This window comes from Lagopus muta, chromosome 5 (assembly GCF_023343835.1).
Source record: "Lagopus muta isolate bLagMut1 chromosome 5, bLagMut1 primary, whole genome shotgun sequence".
Classification (NCBI taxonomy): Eukaryota; Metazoa; Chordata; class Aves; order Galliformes; family Phasianidae; genus Lagopus; species Lagopus muta.
In genome coordinates, this window is record NC_064437.1 from 8,256,052 (window position 1) to 8,276,374 (window position 20,323).

Genomic DNA, 20,323 nt, shown 5'->3' on the forward strand with positions numbered 1-20,323 from the left:
GCCGCGGTTTCATGCACTGCAAGAGGACATAATGTCCACAGTGCAGTTTGAGGCATCTGTGTTTTCACAGCTGTAAGAACAGAAAAATATCATGACTGCTAATTATATTAATTGAAGCTGTGCTGCTGTTTGTGTGAACATTCACAGATTGGAATACAGATTTTTCCCATTGTCTTACTTGCAGACAGAAGCTGGGGGCCAAGCCTACAATTCCCAGCCACACGTGTTGGGATTTCTGAAATACAGCTGTTCTTTAGAAATGTATTTTAAAAATGCATTCACTGAAAGCAACGTTTTTCTTTCCCAGAGGGACTCCATAGAGACTTTGACTCTTGAAATCTGTTTGCTTTCTCTAGCATCTCTAATTTGAGCCGTGTTCCTGTCCTCAGATCCTTTTTGTGCCCCTGCTGCCTTGTTTCTTTTTCCCCCTTCCCAGATTCCAGGGCCTTGCAGCTACCAGCTGCAACAAGGCACCAGCTCTAGAGGGCCAAGGTCCTTTACTCCGCAGTGCTCTTGCTGTGCTTATGGGAGGGCAGCTTCTGGCAGTGTGAGTGGGAATGATAGACTGCCTCTCAACACAAGTGCTCTATTTATGGGCTGTTAAGGATTCTGGCAATAATGCAGAGTTCTGAATGTCTCCTTGTGAAGACTGCAGAAGAATTGTCTTTCCTGCTTCATGGCTTACAACCAAAGCAGCTACTGTGGGATGGAGACTGTCACAAATACGAGGGTACCTGTGCCAGCTTCTGTTCTGTGCTGATGCAATTGCCTTGGCTGTGTTAGCAGTGAGCATTTGCAGAATGGTGCTCATCTGGTCTGGCCTAGACATTCACATTTTCTATCTAGGTTCACTTGACAGCAGCCAAATGTTGCCCTTCTTCCAGTTAGATTTATTTTTCACTCTCTGCTTAGCAGCTTACATTTTCAAAAACTTGTACAAACACAGCCACCCTCCCAAATTGACTGGGAGATTTAAAAGCAGCTGCAGAGCCACATCCTCTTCTGCTCTGAGCATCGGGAAACTTAATGCAAAAGGACTGGAACAAGTGGAGGGGTGTTCGTTTCAAAACTGAACCAGTATTTGAGATGTGGTCACCCCAGAACCAAGTACAGGGGCACAGTCTCTTCCCCAGTCCTGCACACAACAGGGCTCTGTTGGCCTTCTTGGCCACCTGAGCAAGATGTATATCATATGTTTCGCTACAGAAAGAAAATGAGGACAAAGTCTTCATCAGCATGGTCTTGGTGAGAGAGGTTGAAAGAAGAGCAGGTTTAAGCCTCAGCCCTACCACAGCATTGTGGTGTGATCCTAAGCAAGCCACTTTGTTTTAATGCATTTCTGTCAAAGGCAGGACAAGGATTTTCCCTGTGTCATCATCCTTTGTATGGGCTGGACACCAGTCATGCCCACCCGATTGGGTCTGCAAGACCTGAGTGTGGGATACATGCACTAGCCTTGCTAGGAAGCCAAGAAGCAGGTAGCAAGATGTCTGTTATCCTATGTATGATCCTACCCTGCTGCACTTCCTATGCTCAGCTTTCCCTTGTTTTGCTGCTGTTTGGGGGCCCAAAGATTTGAATCTTTCCATCTTTCAGCCTGATAGTTTTCTGAGCAAATGTAATCTAACACTTAAGCAGACTTCCTCAAGCACAGTGTGTTGTACTTCCCTCCCAGTACAAGCTGTCTCTGTTGGCTCTAAGCTGCAATAACAGCTATCTTTAATCATCTTTCTCGTTCAGCTTGTAATAGGCAGCTTTACCACAGAAGATGGACTTGAGAATTTTCCCAGCCCGCATCTGGCATGATCCAGGCTGGTTTCTATTTCCTATCCCCTTATAATAATTAGTTGGTGGTGAAACCTGAGTAGAAGATGTCTGGCCTCCGAGAGCTGATATTTGCTTCCTCTGACAGATGAAAACAGGAGAGTAGGTGAAAAACGCTGGGTCACACTGCCCTCACAAGACTTACAGAAACAGCAGTTAATCTTCATCCTATAATAAATATCACTTGGAAAGTCTGAGTTTTCTGAAAGGGATGTATCAGCGATCTTGGGAAGAGTTCCTGCCTACTGAATCAGTGACACAACACTGCAGCAGGTGTTGAATGTCTGTTTCTACCATCTTCTGCTTTCTATTGCCAGATCTTTAGATGCGGTACTTAAGTAGCAATATTAGTGGTAGGTGGATGATTGGACTGGATGATCTTAGAGATCTTTTCCAACCTTAATGATTCTACCATTCTCCCATCTTCACCAAAAAAAGCATCATGAAGCCTTCCACACCCTACTGGCATGCTTTCCAGGCAGCCTTGCCCTGCTCCTGCAGCCTGGAAGACCCAGAAGGGTGGTAAAGTGAAGGAAGGAGAAGAAAACTGGATGCTGTTCTGGGGCAAATGGTCATGTTTGATGTCAGAGAGGGGTTTAAACCTGCAGCCTCCCTGTACCTGCAAGGGTCGCCTAGAGCTTGTGGGAACTGCTGGCCACAGAATTGTCTCATTTCATTGCAAATCACATGTGGACAGACAAACTTTCTCTTGCACCTGCAGAGTTCTGGGCTCTGAGGATTGCACCTGGCTATAGGAACATTACAAGAGCGTGGTTAAAAGCTTTCACGTGGGCTGCATAGTCCCTTTACTCCTTTGTTTTCTATGGGTTCACCTGTGGGTGAGCTGAGCAGTGTGTTGTTTGACAGAGATGGCTTCTGGCACACTGAAATTGGCATTTGTCCCTGTTGGACCCAGCAGATGTGTAAGTACTCGTGCAGCAGGGCTGGGCACATTAACACAGCAGGCAGTCAGCACCTGCAGTGCTGGAGCTACAGGGCTCTGCTCCAAGCAGCAGCAAAAGGAGCCAGAGAGCATCTTGAGAAGGGTCTGAATGCAACTTCCCCAGAAGCAGTGCTGCCTACCACAGTGAGTTTGGCAGAAAGAAAAAGACAGGAGAAAATGGGAGCCTGGGGGGATTTTGCACCTGAAGTCGTCCTCGCGTGCTTCCCTGCTGGGTGAATCACACTCGGGTGTCCAACCCCTCTGGTTTCTGGTTTTCCTGGGGGGTGTACAGGGCACGTAAGGCTTCAGCAGTTGTCAGAAGCTGATACTTCGTTGAGGATCCCTCTTCTACATAAACCAAAAGCTGTTCTGCTCTAAATCTTGCCTCTTTCCTCCTCTAATAAAACATCTAAACAGCCAAAATACCTTTTGTTATTTATATTCAGAGACTGTAGCTGTCCTTGAGTGTTTAAAGCAGGCTGAGAAATCCATTTCTTCGCATGGTAGAGTCATGTTTTTGCGTGAGCTGTCTGCTCTCAGGCCTGATTGCTGCTCAGTGGGTTTTGCAGTGAATCCAGTTTCTTTTAGTAGCTGCAGGAGGCTTTGGGGACCTGAAGCTGCAGCCTGGCACGCTGCATGGGTTGGGTTTTCTGACTTCTTAGCTGGGTCCCCACTATGAGCTGCATTGCTGTGTTATTTCTGTGGCCTTTCATCTTTGCTCTGCATGATGTCCTAATTGCACTGTGATGTCTTAATGTTCCAGGGAGCTCAAAGTGTTACAGGATGGAAGCGGGCCACAATTTATGTTTAGTATTTTCCCAGTGAAATAAGCAGCTCTCCTAGCTGCATTCCTACTCTTGATGTTGGTATGTTTCTCTGTGCTCCTGGGTAAGAGCAGCACCTTGTATGATAGCCAACGCTGAGATGGTACCTTATGGACAGCCTGCTTAACCAATTATAGGCTGAGCAAATTAAAAACAAATGATGACAAGCAGGAGATGTGTAAGCTGGCACTCTCTCTAAGAGATCAAGGCATTTATTTCTTTGAGTAGCTCCCTAAGAAGCTGCCAGCTATTTTTCTTCATCCCTTACATTGACTTGCTTTCTTTCATTTCAGCTTGATGTCCTATTGAGATTCTGCCACCCCAAGAGATTCTCCTCCTCCCCAGCTTTTCCCTCCTGCCTGTTTTAGAGAGATTCCAGCCCACCCCAAGTTCTGTCTGCCAGGACCCAGCCTCAGTACTGGGAGAATAAAGTTTTGCAGCAGACCCATAAATCCATGCGTAATGTTTCCTCTGAATCCTACCAGCTTTTACTGCAGGCTTTATTAATGCTTTCTAACACACATGCCACTTGTGATATAACCAGCCTATAAAGTGCTATCCGGGGAAATTTTATTGGATTAATATTTCCATTCCTCCTGCAGCCAAGCCCTGCTCTCTTCTGCTGCTCCCTCCCCACACAGGCACAGCTGCTCAAGCATTAGAGACAACTTTATGTTGCCCATAAAACTGTCTCACTGTCAGCTCAGTCCATTGGCTGCTATTTCTATTCTCTGGTCATTCAGCTGACTGGAGGCTTGAAGCAAGGTGCAGAGCAGGAGGGTTTATAGCCAAGCAGATGAGCTAGGGAGGCTCGAAATGGAATTAACTGTTTTGCAGATGGGCTCTGAGCAAGGTGTGTAGAGGCTGTGTCACACCTAAGATGCCACTTGGGCAGATGGAGGAAGGGATGGGCACATCTCATTTCCTAAGCCACAACAACCTCTTTTCACTGAGTAAACCCAAAACACCACCAAACTGCACTTGGGCTGAGCCGAGAGTTGAGCTGCTTCCTCAGTCCCAGGGATGTTGCTGTGGACAGGGGATAAATTGCTCCATCTGAAATAGTCATGGATTTCCAGGCATTGATCTCAGACGTGGGAAACGTGCTTGAATGGCTGAAAGGTATAAATTGCTTTAAATTAATCATTGATTCAATCTTCCTCCCCAGAAGCTGGGATAACCATGCTATTGAATCAGGAATAATCTCCAGTTGCAGGCAGAATTGTAAGAGGAATGCATGTATTCAGTGCTTTGGCTTCTTGCTCTTTCTGTGAGATATACACCATTTCCCACTGAGATGAGTAGATATTGTACAGTCCCCAGCAGCGAACAGAAAATCTCCAAGGGAAGAATGAGTGCATTTTCAACCCTCACAGCAACAAATCACACCCATTCAGGAATGCAGAGGAGCCAACAGAAGATCTCTCCCAGGTGAGATAGGGATGGGGGGAGTGTTTCCCTCTCATTTTTACTAAATGGGGTTAAATGTGAAAAACGCCTGCCTCCTTGCTGCACCCAGGCATAAGGAAGGATCAGCTTCCTCCTGGGTAAGCTGATGTTAAAAGGCTGGAGATAGAGATGTGGGGCTTGTAAGGAGGAGAGAAGCCCTGGGGGAGATGCTCAGAGCAGCTGATGAGCAGTTTTCCCGTGCCTCTATAGACACCTCTCCTGTTACAGGGAAATAAATGGGCATCTGTAAGAACATGGAGGGGAATCTAGTTATTAGAGACCATCTTACTGCTTTCAGACAGTCACAGAAACACCAGTCCAAGCTGTTTCCTACTGTTATTTTTTTGTCTTTCTCTTCTTCATTCGTATTGCTTGCATCTCTAATTACAACTGCTGATGTGGTGGTGGACGGGGTGATGAAGGGGTGTCTGGCTCTGCTCCCATCTGTGTCACTGGAGGATTCATCAGGAAAGAGCTTCTTTAAGCCAACATCAGCTTCAGATGATGCTTCGATTTCTCAGCTCCACAAGTCTTGTTAATAAAGGATGTGAAATTGAATTGGAATTTCATGTTGTGCTGGTGCTGAAGTTTAGGTGAGAGCCCAGTGCTTAATTTCTCACTGGTCTTAATTAGTTTGTTGGGTGTAGGAGTTTGTAGGGTCTTGACAATGGTAAAGGCAGCACGCAGGCTCAGCTTTTCCCTACATGTGCATAGTCTGCACATGGGAAATTGTATTTTCCCTTTCCCATCCCATGTGCAGACTGTGCACATGTAGGGACTGCACATATAGGAAAATGAGATGTGCCCATCAGTGACTCCTAAACCTAACAAACCATTAAAGCCTATCTACAAAATGATGCTTCTATAGCTGCCATCCCGCCCCACCAGTTGTCTACCCAAGTGCAGTGGGTGGGTAATGCCTTCTCTTAACTGTTCATAGCTGTCATGGGATCTTTTCTCCCTCTGGGTCATGCTCTTGAAGGCAAAGAGATGTTTATTATATACAGTTGATCTCAAACCTGTGGGAAGCAGTTGCTCCCTAAATACAAGTGGGTAGTTATGGGGTCTGATGTGGGGCACTTGTGTGGCTATGTCTGCCATAGATAAACACAGCATTTCTGATCTGTTCTGTTTGAGAGCTGAATTCATCCAGACAGCAGATACTTTGAGGGAGAAGGGAACCTGTTTGTTTTGTGATTGCATTGAGGTGGTAGTGTAGGAACTGAGAAACAGAAAGATTACATGTATTATGAGAGTGACTTGTGGCAGAGCTAATGGTTCAGACTCAAGTTCTTTAACCAGATGCTTCCCCAGCCTCTATGTAAAATAAAACTTGTGCAAGCACAATGATGCTAGGAAATGTTTGACGTGATGACCTTATAATCAGTTCATTTAAGGGTGTGATTAATGATCTGTGCTGTGCCATGTTGTAACTTGATATCCCATATGGTGTCCGTGGACATCTGCTCTCTACCAGAGGATAAACATTCACAAGGCAGCATCCTGCAGACCTTGTTCACAGTTCACTCAAATCACTGCAGCCTCTTCCATGAAGTGATGTGGGATCTGTCTAAATCACAGAATGATCCAAATAGTCTCCCTGGCTTTCTTTTTATGCACCCTGCTTTTAAGGAAATACGATACGCTTTGAAAAGGTTTCCAGAGTTTCACATAAGGACAAGTGAGGAATCCTCATTCTGACCTCTAATTTTCATAGGAGTTTGGTTTATTTCTCTACTCTGAAGAGTTAAAGACTTGCGAAGCTTTCTGCTGTTGTACTGCAGATTGAACCACGAGAGACCCAGCAGATTTTGCAAGGCAGAAAAGCTTTCAAGACATCTCACCTTTGTCCAAGGTGTAAAACACCTTGGAGGGACCATGAACTGCTTTTCAGCACTGGCTGTATTTCCAGGTCTTACTCATCACAGTAGATGTGTAGAGCCTCAGAGGTTGGGTTAAAAAAGTTGGGTGAGAAACAAGGGCATCATTGCCCTAAATAATGTTGGTCTGATTAAGGACAAGACTCTTCTCCAGAGAGAAACACCATCTGTTGACAACGTTCAGCCTGACATTCCTCAAAGCAATATTGTTCAGGAATCAAAACTGGCTGGAGTACTGTGATTTATGCTGATGATAATTAGTGTCTCTTGTGGTCTGGTGTGCTGTGAGCTGACCATCAGGCAGATACAAGAGATGGAAATTAAGTCTCTTCTTGTTGGCCCACAGAGCTACATTAAATCTGTTTTTGGGCTTCATATTCACAACAGCTTGAACAGGAAAGCCACTGAACCATCATTTCTGGTCTTTTTTGCCTCTTCCTGATCAACTCCTCACTGGCCTTCTCTGCCCAGTAGAGACAGCCACGTGCAACAGGAGAGCAAACTGCCTGCTGGGATAATAAAACCACACAACTTCAGGCCATCTCTTCCAATGAAGCTTCTTGCTAATTAGTTTACCAGTGGGAACCTTTGAGAATTAAACACAGGAGACATAATCTCTCTGAAAGCTAATTACAAATATTTGCCCCTTGCTGATAAGTGACCTGCTAATTTCCTCCTGTTTGAGAAAGCTTCATTAAAAATTACTGTACTGTTTGTGTAACAGAAGAGTTGCTAGCACAGATGTTTCCCCAACAAGGATGCTGCCAGCTGATTTTCTTCAGCTCTCAGCATTTCCAGAGGTCTTCTTAGGAAGGAGAAATTGGTTTGAATATCTGGAAGACATTGTAGATGTGGTACATGGGCTAATGGGCAATATTAGTGGTAGGTGGATGGTTGGACTGGATCTTAGAGGGTCTTTTCTAACCCTCGTGATTCCATGATTCTATAAAGCCTTTTTTTTAACTTTGCCTGAAGGGAGTAAGACTCCCAGACAGGGAGTCTGTTGCAGAGCGGGGATTTGAAGCCACTGTTCTGGAGCCCATAATGAAGCACTTGAATTGCATTAGCAATCAGAAACTTGGGATGAGGGTCCCACACTACACAGTGCAACACACAGACAAACAAAAGAGACCGCTGCTCTGAAGGGCTTTGGTGTGGGGATGGGAACACCTGCAAAGAGATTTGGGAACAGCAGGTCCAGCTGCTTTAGGTCGTGGAGACAGTGGTGTGCATGATGAGAAAGCTCATGGGAAGAGCAGAGTGGAAGTATAAGCTATCCCTGCTGAGCTGCAGTGAGTGTCCTGGGGGACACCACGCAAGGGGTATGGCTGGCAAGTCTCTTCTATTCAGGAACAACAAAAGCTTCATCCCTGGTGAGATGGGACCAGACTACACACCTACCTTCCTTATTGTTCTGCTTCAGTGGCTGGAATATCAGAGCCTTAGAGAACAAGGACCATGGCAAGCCAAGAGCAAGTTTTCCCCTTCTGGCCATTGCCAGCACTCACAAATGTAGGGACCTTGTAAGCCCAGAGCTGCACATGTCTTCTGTGTCTGACAGGTCCAGTTGTGGCTCCCTGCTGGCTCTGAACACACTAATGCTGCTGTAGTCCACGACAGAGTCCTGTGATTTTAATTACACACTGCACACAGAGCTGCCTCCCCTGGGGGTTTAAATCTCCTGCACAGCAATTTCACAGCAGCCTCTGAGAATGACAAACACTGATCTGCTTTCTTTTTGCCTCCTTCTTTCTATACATGATGTTACAGACAGGTGAACACTGCTGCAGAAATTGGCCTTGCCCTTTTCTGGATGTCAGGGGCACTAAGCCATGAGCCAGAGCTGGATCCTGCTGCAATGCTAACTTCCTGGCAGTCTTTCTGGGTGCAGGAGCACTCAAGGCAGGTTTCAGTGTAAACCCACGCTCAGGAAATGACAATGGGAAAAAGCAAGCAGGCAAATTGTGCCTCTCATTCATAAACTTCTGACTTGATGTTGGAATTCAGCAGAAAATGAGAACAAGCCGCATTTCCAGACATATAGATCTGCATTTTGCAGAGGGCTGGGAGCTGAGCATGGCAGGGCTCCTGCTTCCTGGTAAGCCCAAAATCAGACTGGTAAAGCCCCTGGCAAATGATGAAAGCTCATGAACTACCAGAGCTCGGCAAAGCAGTGGATCTGTTCTGATTTATACCAGTGAGAAATCTAGCTTTTATTTTAGTTCTTGAATTAGCTGTTGTTTTAATCACATGAATGCAGCCTGCCAGGTTGTGAGGGCCACATATGTGAAACTCAGAACTGTTCCTTCAGTGCAGCCCTATATATGTCACATTTCTGCAAAGTCTTCCTCTTTTTATTGGGTTTATGGCCCATTAAGTTGAAAGTGTGATGGAGAGTCACACAACAGCCAGCAATAACCTGGAGGAAGCAGCCTGCTTCATCACTGCTTCATGCAATTAGGGAATGGCTCACAGGTCATTTGCTATTAATTGACCCCATTAGAAGCCTGAGCACTTTTTGATTGCTGTTATACAACGTGATAGCAGGGGACTTGAATCAATGACCCTGCCAGGATCTTTCTATACGACTATACTATTCCATCTCTTGAATGGATATGTTTTATGGGGCCATTTCCATAGGGGCTCTGTGGGGCTGTGCCAGGAGTTCAACACTCCAGTTTTCACCCAGCAACAGTCAGTGAACACTCAGTGACAGTTCTGCTGCAAGAGGGACTCTCAGAGTTGCATCAAGCAAAGCCCAAGCAGCGGTGTCCTTGTCCATCACTTTTCTGCTGGGGATGAGTGCACTGAGCCATTCTGAAGCTCGCATTGCAGAGCCAGGGAATGCCTACAAGAGATGCTGCATGTCTGTAATTAGTTTTCCTTATTGTTTCACTCAAGAAGGCTGGGCAATGTGTCTGAACAACGCTGTTCTCCTGGATCCCCAGTGCCCTCAGCCAAGCCCCTGGGGTATGCTGACAGCACTGCCACAGGCAGGGAGAAGGCAGAGCTGCCCACCTCAGCAGGGCTGAGCCCAGCTTCTGCAAAGCTTGTCTTTGCCTCGATTTCAAGGCCAAACTGTGAGATGGGATGCAAAAGAAAATGCTGTCTGATTAAGAATGTGCAGGCTGGAGTAGTGCCTGGAGAACAGAGAGAAGTGTGTGTTTGTTCCTCTTCAGCAGTTTCTCCTTTGACCTTTGTTTTTCTCCATCTCTGTGCTATCTTTCCTTCTTCTCTCTCTCTCTTGAGCATGAAAGCAATCATTTTAAAAAGGAGAGAATGAATCATGTTCGATTTGGGTAGGTTTTTTTCTGCAATAAGCTGAAGAAGAGCCTTTGTTGAGTTGCTGCTGGCAGCATCCAGGCTGCTTACAGCAGTGTGGGCACAGATGAGGGCATGTGAGTGTCTGCACAGCTGAGGAAGGACAACCTATGCTCTCTGCAGCTCACAGCGAGCAGCCTGCCTTCCTTCCGCGGGCACCAGCTCTGCAGGCTGGCTAGTTTATTAATGTGGGAGCCAAGACGTTGGCTGTGCTTGCAACAGGGTCTAGCATATTTGCAGAAAGATGCCAGCAGTATCTTTGGGTGTACACAAGGTCTGATAGCCGTGTTATCGCAAAGATGCTCTTTGAATTCACCAGCTCTTACACCCTGAGCATTTCCACCTCTCAGAGGCTCAGCACCCTTCTGCGTTCCCCCCAAGCCAGGAATTAGCCCTGCATCCCTCCACGATGCTCAGCACCTAACACCAGATATTTGTTCCATTCGCAAAGCGCGCTTCCAGCCTTTAGCATTTAAGTCCCCGTGCAGCGAGCACAGCCGTTCCCAAATCTTTGCAGGACGGCTGCGAGCCGCGCACCGGGGCTCGGGGCTGCCCCTAGCGGGGTGCAGCCCTTCCTCTGCTGAGGAAAAGGGGCTGTTCTGCTTCGGGCACCTCCGGCGGCTGGAGGGGCGGAGGCTGCAGCTTTCAAGTAGGAAAAGGAGAATAAAAAGGAGGCAGGGGGAGAGGCGGGGAGGTTGCCGGACAGCGGGCGGGGCTGGAGAGGAAGGGGAGGCAGCGACGATGCGGAGCTGCGGCTGAGCCCCTCCTGACCAAGAAGGAGAGCATCAGCTCGGCTGGACGGAGGGAAGCGGGGAGATGCGGCCGGGCTCGTTCGGCACCTGCTGAGTTCTCATCCAGCAAAGTTTCCACAGCTCTGGAGGAAGAGAAGGAAGGCGGTCATGGGAGAACCTGTCGTCCTCATCCCGGCCTCGCCGGGACCCGCTGTGGCTTGGGCGCTGCTATCTGAAGGCTGAATGGGACCCCCGGGGCACCTGCAGGTAACCATCCCCGCTCCCATGCACCGCGGCTCCCCGTGGCACCGCAAGGGGACTTTCCCGAGCGCTTTGCCCAGGGAAAAGTCCCGTGCTTCCCCTAAAGGCTTTTCCTGCTTGTGTTCGTGAATCTGTGTGTGCGCAGGGGCCGGCTGGAGCTGTCTGACTGGGATTTCTGTGTGCTGTTCACAGCCGCTCCTTCGCTGCCCCTTTGGAAAGGGGACTCCTTGGGGGTCTGTTCTGCTGTGGTGGAAAGATGACAGCTCCATCCCCTTTGCTACAGCTAAGAGGGAACCGAGCGTGCTGCTGGTGTGGCTTTAAACGATAGCCATAAAATGCTGCCTGAATATGTCAGAATGTCCTCAGAGCTCTAGGAACTCACAGAGCTATGAATAAAACCTTCTGTTTGGCCCCATGAGGATATAGGGAGGGATGAATATTCCCCTAGAAGGAATCACTCTATCCTCTGGATTTCTGGTTTTGATATGCAGCTTTTTTTTTTTCTCATCTTTTTTCCTTTTTCTATTTCACTCTCCCCAATAGCAATGCTTGCCACCAATGCATTTCAAGCTGAGATGTTGTTTGGAGTAGAACCCCAGACTCTAACTGATAAGAAAGAACTTGTTTCACACAGTTCCCAAAAGAACTTTTCCTAAAGGAAAAGAAGTTCATCAGTCTGGACAGGATAATGGAAAGAAAGCTGGTTATTTTGGAGCAGGTTGATTTGGCTGAAGTGGAAGCAGGAAGGTAAAAGCTGCCAGATTTCCTTTGGAAAGATAACAGTGAGGGCAAATCCCCATCAGTGGGTTCCTGTGACTATACAGGGGATGGGGGGGGAGGGGGAGATACCCTCTCCCCACTGTATGAAATCTGACCTCTAGAAGGTGACAGAACTCAACCACAGCCATCAACACACACTGCCAGGCAGAGGAACTGAGCTGTTAAGGGCTGTGCTGGTTGCTATCAACGCAGCCTTGATAGCAGCCGGAAACCAGCACGATCCCTTTGGAGTAGCTACAGGTGACAGCTGCTGTGTGATGGGTGTTTTTTACCCGTCCCATTAGAGCCCAGATAGCTCACCTGGGATCAGGGATATTCTCACAGGAGCCAGGAGAAAGCAAGCCCTGTGGAGTGAACCTGTGATGTGATTTGAAGTTTGTGGATGCTTAAACAGAAGCTGCCTTGCTGGTGAAAGGGGCGAAAATGGTGCTCTAGCTCACAGCCATGTGCTGAGGTTCCCAAGCAGAATAAAAGGATTCTGCTGGAGAAGCACAGACGTTGTTAGCCTGTCTGATGAAGAAAATGCCTTTCCACTCTCACACATCTTCACTTCTGAAATGTTTTTGCCTGCAGACTCTTCCCCAGATGAGGAGGAGCTGCATCCTTCAGTGTGCCCATCCTTGTCAGCTCCAGGTGATGTCTCATTGAGCAGGAACTTCACTGAAAGTTCACTGCTGCACTTCCATTCAGCTCTAAACGAAAGCCTGAGCAGAGGCAATGAGATATGGCACTGGAGACAGCAGCAGAGAGCTCTGCCTCAGCTGGAGGTATGGGAAAATGTGATTCCCTGGGAAACGTGCTGGAAATGGCTGGCTGATCCCACTGGCATGTTGGTGGGTAAGGGTTTCTATTTCCTTATTCATTTTACTGTTACTGGTGATTTGTTTGTTTGTATTTTAATGTAGTGGCTGCAGAGTGTTAATAACACAACAGTGATTTTTGGGCTCTTGCATTAGAAACCTGTGTGGTATCAGTTTTCTCTCTGCAGTCTTTATGAATGTGACTTGACAGCAAAGGAGAAAAGAAGCTAAGGAGCCAGGCAGGGAAGTATGAGAGAGATGAGAGAGCACTCTGTTGTTGTTTGCAATCAGGCTGGGATGAGAATTGCCCTCCTGCCTGTAAAATCAAAGGCACCACCAGCAAACTGCTGGCAATTTGGCTTCTGAAAATTTGGCTTTCCAGCAAAGTTCAGTGAACTCAAAACCAGCTCCAATAACCTCTTCCATGGACAAGCTGCTGTTGTCAGTGAAGGACATGTATTCCTGCCTTTGGTACTAGGAAAGGGTAGATTCCTATGCAAGCTCTCCTCTAACTTAACTTTCTCATTTGCCATGATCCTGCATCCAGGAGATGGTGGTGCTCCTGCAGGAAAACTGCATCAGTTTGGTTTTACACTTGCTGAAGCAGACTACCTGACCCCTTCTGCATCATCTCCTGTGATCCCACCCAATGCAGTGTGATGCAAGGTAGAAAAAGAAGTCTAGCAGACTAAGCCCCACAAATGCCCTAGGGACACAGATTCATTTTTCCACCTCATCGTTGATTTCTGTGACTGTAGATGGAGTTAGTCTTGCTACACATTTAACCATTAGCTCAGGTTCTCTTAATAGTTGACTCAACCTGTGTATGCTGGGCAATTTGGAATGTCCTGAACTGCCTTCTGGTGCCTTTTATTCTCCACTAGCCAAAATACTGGCCTGAATACAGGATAACTGAATGATGGAGCAACAATCCCACTTCTTGTTGCAACTTGGTACCCTTATCCTCCTCTAGTATATTGCATTCACATTGTGGTGAGGGCTGTTCCCAGCAGTACTGGGGTTTGCTATTTTGGACAGGTGTTGTCTGGGTGATGATGAGCAGTGTGAGGCAGAGCCAAAGCTTTGGCTCTGGGCCATCATGTGCTTAGATTCAGTTGGACTTCATCCACGTGGATGGCTAAAGCCATTGGGTCAGGGAGAGCACAGATTTGAGAGCAGGTTTGGATTTGTACTTTGTTGTTGGTACCAGCAAACATGGAGAAGAGCTGGTGGTGGAAAGTTGCTCTTGGTTTCTTGCTGTAACAGTTGCATGCTCTTTTCTTCCTCTGTAGTGATTTCAAAGGAGCAGAAGACCAGAAATAGCCTTCTCAGCATTGCATATACCCTGTAAGGACTGAAGTGACCTCCAAGACTCACCTCAACATGTTCAGTGAAAAGAGCAGCGCCTCTTTGACCCAGAAACCCAGCCAGAAAAAGACACGACCTCAGGGCCTCCCCTCCCCTGCCCTCTGCTGTGCGTGTGGACTCTGCATCATGCTGGCAGGGATCAACATCACCCTAGTGGGAGCATTTGCATTTGGGACCTTCCTCCCTGTGAACAACCCTCCCATCATCATCGGACCCATCTTGCTGGTTGTGGCCTTCACGTTCTTTGGTGCCTGCTGCATCTGCAGCCGGAGGCCGCCTGCTCATGGGGCCAGAAAATCCAAACCAGGTTCCAACATTGGTCTCATCAAACCTGGCAACACTGCCTTTGAAATTGAAACTAGTGAGCACACGGTGCAGGATACCACTGCTGTTCAGCTGAGCCCCACAAATTCCCCCATCTCCTCAAAAAAGTCCACACCAGTCCATGAGAACGCGAAGACTTGCAAACTCTTCACCATGGAAGGCAATGGGCCAGTGGCCAAGTACACACCAGGAGGAGAGGCAATACAGCTCAACCTGCCCAGGGACCTGGCCACATCCTAAACCCAGGCAGAGTTTTGTTAGCAGCCAGACAGATGCTGCGATGGCTGGGCTGGAATCTGAGGTGTACCATTGGTCAGAGGTGGGGGGGAAAGTGCTTGTGACAAGCCAGCAGGCAGACAGGCTTCTCTGAATCAATTGAAGGAAGAGGGATGAAACAGCATGACAATTCCAGATTTTTTGCTGATAGGAACATGCCCATTAGTTGGCTTTGTGAAGAAAACTGCTCATGATGTCACTGTGAAAGGGTGAAGTGGACAGTTCCTGGGAAAGACTGGCTTTTGGGAGAAGAGATTGGAAGAGGAGGATGAAATAATTCCTCTAGCAGAAGGCAGCAATGTGATGGCTACATGGGGCTGACAAATGACAGCTCTTTCTCTTCAAAAGTGAAGCAATTCTTGGATATAATAGAAGCAGGAATGCAGTAAATTACATCTTGCTGCCACTCGGTCACAAGAAGATTTCAGCATTTTAGGGCCAGGCTTTGTGGCAGTAGGGACATAATGTATGTGTTTACTATTGAAAAAGCAGTGTGAAGCAGTCTCCCTTCCTTTGGAAATCCTTGCCCCATTTTTCCTTCGTTTGGATGACTTTACCATCTGTTATAAGAGACAATCATAGGGATCACTGCTAGAATTGGCATCTTCCTTGTTTTGATCATGCTGGATTGCAGTGATGCTGCTCAATGCAGGGTGTATCTTAGAAGGTCAGCATTGCTGAATCCCTGGTAACAAACTCCTGGGGTAAATGGAGATTGGGAGGGCCCTGCAAATGAAATCTTTGGGCAGTGCTTATGCCCTGAGTGCTGGGGGAGACATCTTCCTTCCCATCATTTTATGGAAGTTGGGCCTGATGGGACACATCAGCTTGGAGCAGGGGACAAATTGCTGAATGGGTTTCAGTAGAGCTGTGCAGGAAGATGCTGATGGTATCTTCTTTCCTGAGGAGGCTGCCAGATCTATTGCATGCAGTGAGCAACCAGGTATGGAACTCCTTGCTGCAGGAAACTGGCTGCTGAAAGTGCTCCTGGGCTTGCAGGTCAATGGGATGAGTTTGCAGAAGAGAATTCTTGAAGAGCCACTCAACACAAAGGTACCTTCAGCTCAGAAAGACTCTGAGCTGTGCACAGGGTGCTGATTATTGCTGTTGTATTCTTCCCTGGTAAGAAATGCTGTGCTAATGGACCTCATTTTTTTTCATGAAAATTCACATATTTGATGAGATGTGGGACCAGTGAGGAAGGAGACCTCTGGGAGGCAGCAGCAGGAGGATGGATTTTTGAGTGCATCTTGTCTAAAGTGATCCCCAGCCTCCAACACATAATTGCTTAGAGCTTCTTGAGCTGGAAGTGATGCCTTGTATTAAGCAGCTCTGAATGGATTCCTTCTGTCAAATTGTATCATCCACATTCCTGCAGCATGGAGTTGCACAACTTAATGAGAGGCTGTGCAGATCCCTGTTGTTGTTTTATTTTCAGCATGCACCCTACATCTCCCCCTTGAATCCCCAAGCTCCTGGATTAGAAGGGCCAGCAAACAGCTTATGCCTCCCCAATGCACTGAGACTTTTCTGGGGTCTTTATCTCATTTCTTTCAGTCATCTGTTTCCTATGGTACTTCACATCACTTGCTGTTAGAGAGAGGCAATGCTTCTCAGCTTGACCAGCAACTCATTCAGCCCAGAATCAGTGCTTTGCTAGGCTGAGCCTGAGGCCAGCGCATAGGTATATGAGGGGCTGAAGGGAAGATGCTAGAGGAGAAGGGAAGGCTGTGATGTGCCCAAGGTTCTCCTGGGCCACCAACAGACCTGCAAAGCAGACAGCAAGGGCTGTATGACTGTTGTGTTGGGATAAGTGATGGCAAATGGGGATCACAGAGAAGCTGTGGTGAAGTCCAAGCATGGGGTCCTGGTTGCTCTGGGGAGCCATCATGGAGCTGATGGCTGAATTTCATTCTTCTACAAGAGGGAAGCGAGAACTGTGGCTTGAATGCTCCAACAGTTTGCTGCCACTGGCAGTTTCTTCTACATCATGGAATTACACTTGTGATTTTTAGCCTGCTGGCTAGGAGGAGCAGAAGCAGAAGGATTCATGCCTGGGAAGATGTAGGCTCAAATCTATGCTTTAGCCTCCAGGTCCTGGGCAAATCATTTAATTGCTGTGCACCCAGCTGCCTGCCTGTGCAGGAGGGAAAACAGCTGCTCCCAGCTCCCTAGAGCTGCTATACTGATGAGCAACATTGGGAAGCAGGAGGGTTGGTATCAGCACACCTGAATCTGCAGACTGCTTGAAGGTGGAGGGGTCTGCCTGGTCTGATCTCTGCATGATCTCTTTCAGAGCTTGTCTTCACAGGTGATCTCTGTTTCCAGCACTGACTTCTGTTTGGCTTGTGGGAACTGTAGCACTGAACTAAAGGCTTCAGTGGTTTTCACCTGCTGGTAATTGCTATAGGAAATAAGCAGAATAACTTGTTGGTCCAGGTTTGGCCCCCAGGTTGCTGGCTCACTAGCATTTTTGAATAGCATACAAAGCTCTGAAGGTCCTCCAGAAGCATTGCCCACACGAATACAGTTATTGCAGTGCTTTTTCTTTGGGCACATGAAGGCAAAAAGTAGTAAAATCAAGTGGTAACCATGCAAATTCCTCTTCTACTCATTGGAGGCTTGAAAACTGAGTCTGGAGTATGTGTACTGGAATTGCTCCTTATTGTGGTTGTACCATGAAATGCTATCAGTGATGGGTAAAACAATGGCAGATCCCACACAGGAACACCTGCTGCTTTCCAAAGCATGGAAGCTCTGCTTTTTCCTTTTGATATCTTTTTGGGATTTCCATGTCTGTTTGTAGCTGTGATTGCCTGTACTGACGTCATTGTGAATTTGTGCCTCCTTCTTGTGCAGCAGGAGACAGGGAGGCTTTCTTGTGCTCCAAGTCACAGTTTCTATTGTGAGAGTTTTTTAATAAGGAGAATACTATTTATATATGTGCAATGTGGATTTTGGAAAAGACAGACTCATTAAAGTAATTGCGCTCATTAAGCATTTGGCTTGCCTGCTCTTCCAGTCTGTTGGTACCTTATGGATGTGCCCTAAGGTAGCCTCTTTGTTTTTATTGTGCACTATGCTGTCCTGTTTGATTCTCCAGCCTGGGCAACTAACTTCAAGAGAAGGGCATCCTTAGGAGTTCATGTTACCTCTGCTCTGAATTCAGCTTCTCTGGCAATGGGGTAGAATGGAAAAGAGCTCTAAGATCACCCAGTCCAACCCATCCCCACCATGGCCACTGACCACGTCCCTCAGTGTTGCATCCTCACGGTTCTTGAACAGCTCCAGGGATCCTTTCCAGGCCTGATTATAAATGTCTCAAGTTGTATTATGGGGAAGGGTTAGAAAGTGTGTGTGTGTGTATGTGTGTGTGTGTGTGTGTGTGTGTGTGTGTGTGTAGGATGGGTGCTGTCAGCTTTCTGTGCTCCTTCTGGGCTTAACCCAACATGGTGTCCTGGAGATGAGGCAGTGAGGGACAGCATGTGGGAATAAAGAAGATTTGAGAGTTTTCCAAATTCTCCCTGTGAAAGGGCTTCTCTCCCATGTGCAGCCAAGTGATTTGACACGAGAAGAAATCTCTCTGCTCCAGGCAGGCTGGCTGGTTAAAGACCTGGGAAATGAGCTGGCTAAGAAGGCTCCACTGACAATGTGTGTAAAATGCAAACCTGCTCCCTTCAGAATGGATTTCTTTTGACCTTTAGAAAGAACTTCCTGTAAGGGTTTTTCTTTTCTTGAAGTAGCACCAGAGAGAAAAGCACAGAGAAGGGTTTGCTGATCATCTGCTGGTTCTCTCCAGGACCTGCAGCATTCTTGCCACCTCCCCATTGCCCACCCCAACCCTGAGCTTCTCTCTCTACCTGGAAGTATAACCTAGAACCATTACATAGACTACAACTAAGCTTTTCTAGTTCTGAGCCCAAATTTATTTGTATTTTATTTTTTGTTATCCTTGTGCCAGCAATGTCTTTTGTCCAGGATACCTCCAGGAAATGCCTGTCTCTGAAACATTTTAGATCTGTTGCAGATTTCCTGGAGGCTCTCTGTGATGGGGATGAGCTGACTGTCTCCCTCCATCCTTCTCTCCTGTGGGCCGTCTGCTGTTCCCTGAAGCCCTCACCTCCCTCTGTGGCCCATTGCTCCATAAATACTCATGAACTGCCATTCTTTTGCAGAACTCACAGTGAAATTACAAACCTTCTGGGATTAGAAATGGGGCTCTTTTTTTTTTTTCCCTAGGCAAATCCAAGAAGAAAAAAAGAATAATCCATGAAAATGCAGAAATATCCATGAAAATGTGAAATTTATATTTGCAATTTCCCTCTTAAAAGAAATATATAACTGAGCTTTTATGTCATTAGTCTCCAGTGCATCCACAGCAAACGTGCTCAGCACAGAGGCTGAAAGGCTGCTTCTCTCCAACTGCCAGATGCTGTCAGTGTGCATCAGAGTGATCCTCAAACATGGAATGTGGGTGACTGTCCAGCTTATGGCACGCTGTGCCCTTCCGGGGAGATCTCTCCTGCTGAAATCCTTGTCTGGATTTCTGGTATTCACTTGCTGTGCCAGAGAACACAGCTATGCGTGCAGCTCCCTGGCCTGATGGATATTTGATGGAGACTGTCTCCGAGATATTGTGTAAGAACAGAGATGGGTTCCTTCTGAAGGAGCAGTGTGCTCACTGGATGACCCTGCTCTCTTCGTTTTCCTCAGAAATGATGATTTCTGTAGCATAACACTGAATTTGGCTCTGGGCCATGCATGGTTTCATGCAGACTCATTAAAACCATGTCTTTGATTCTTAAACTCACATTTGTTCTAGAGAGGAGCTGTATGCTGGGAGAATTAATTCCATTGACTCCAGTCATCTCCGTGGAAGTGCTGCTGTTGTCTTTGATTTCATGGCTCAGATGATTACTCTTTTCCAACGCCCAAGAATAACAAGATTAGGGAATTTGTGGCAATGAAGGCACAGAAGGGGCATTGATTAAAAAAATATGTATATAAATAAAAAATTGAATTTTCCTTTGAAGAGAAAAGAATAGGGGTATTTTGGGGAATTCCATTACTGGTGTGATTTTGGTTGTGTTGCAACTGAGTGACAGCTGACTTCTGCTCCTCAGGTGTGGGCAGGGCTCTTCTGGAAGATTTACAGTTCTGCTTGCACTGCTGGATTGAAACACTGCCATCAGAAAGGTGAGTGCAGCCCTTGAGAACAGGCTGCCCAGGGAGGTGGTGGGGTCACCATCCCTGGAGGCATTCAAGAACTGTGTGGATGTGGCACTGGGGGATGTGGTCAGCAGCCACAGTGGGGATGGGTTTACTGTTGGACTGGATGATCTTAGTGGTCTTCCCTAAAGTTAATGATTCTATGAAAACTAATTCAAAAGCATTGGGCTTTTGTCTGAAGGTGAAGGCGCTGGGGGCAGAAGCATCCAGGGTTTGAAATTCCACCATCCACGAGGGGCTGGGCATCCCCTGATGCTATACAAGGGAGAGAAAGTCAGGAAAGTGGTGAAAATGGGGCACTTTTGGATGAGCC

The 20,323-nt window shown here is 47.1% G+C and overlaps 1 protein-coding gene across 2 annotated transcripts; it reads left to right on the forward strand.

Moving 5' to 3' along the window:
* The first annotated feature begins 10,921 nt into the window (after positions 1 to 10,921).
* TMEM275 (transmembrane protein 275) lies at positions 10,922 to 19,143 on the forward strand. 2 transcript variants are annotated; one of them, XM_048946617.1, is made up of 3 exons: positions 10,922 to 11,239; positions 12,587 to 12,850; positions 14,106 to 19,143. In XM_048946617.1, the coding sequence occupies exon 3, from the start codon at positions 14,197 to 14,199 to the stop codon at positions 14,743 to 14,745; it is 549 nt and encodes a 182-aa protein (XP_048802574.1). In that variant the 5' UTR covers positions 10,922 to 11,239; positions 12,587 to 12,850; positions 14,106 to 14,196; the 3' UTR covers positions 14,746 to 19,143. The 2 variants fall into 2 exon arrangements, with proteins under 2 accessions (XP_048802574.1, XP_048802575.1); XM_048946618.1 differs by having other exon boundaries at positions 12,587 to 12,846.
* The last annotated feature ends 1,180 nt before the right edge of the window (positions 19,144 to 20,323 follow it).

Excerpts from the sequence above, each read along its gene's own strand:
- TMEM275 (XM_048946617.1), top strand. The coding sequence starts at position 14,197 with ATGTTCAGTGAAAAGAGCAGCGCCTCTTTGACCCAGAAACCCAGCCAG.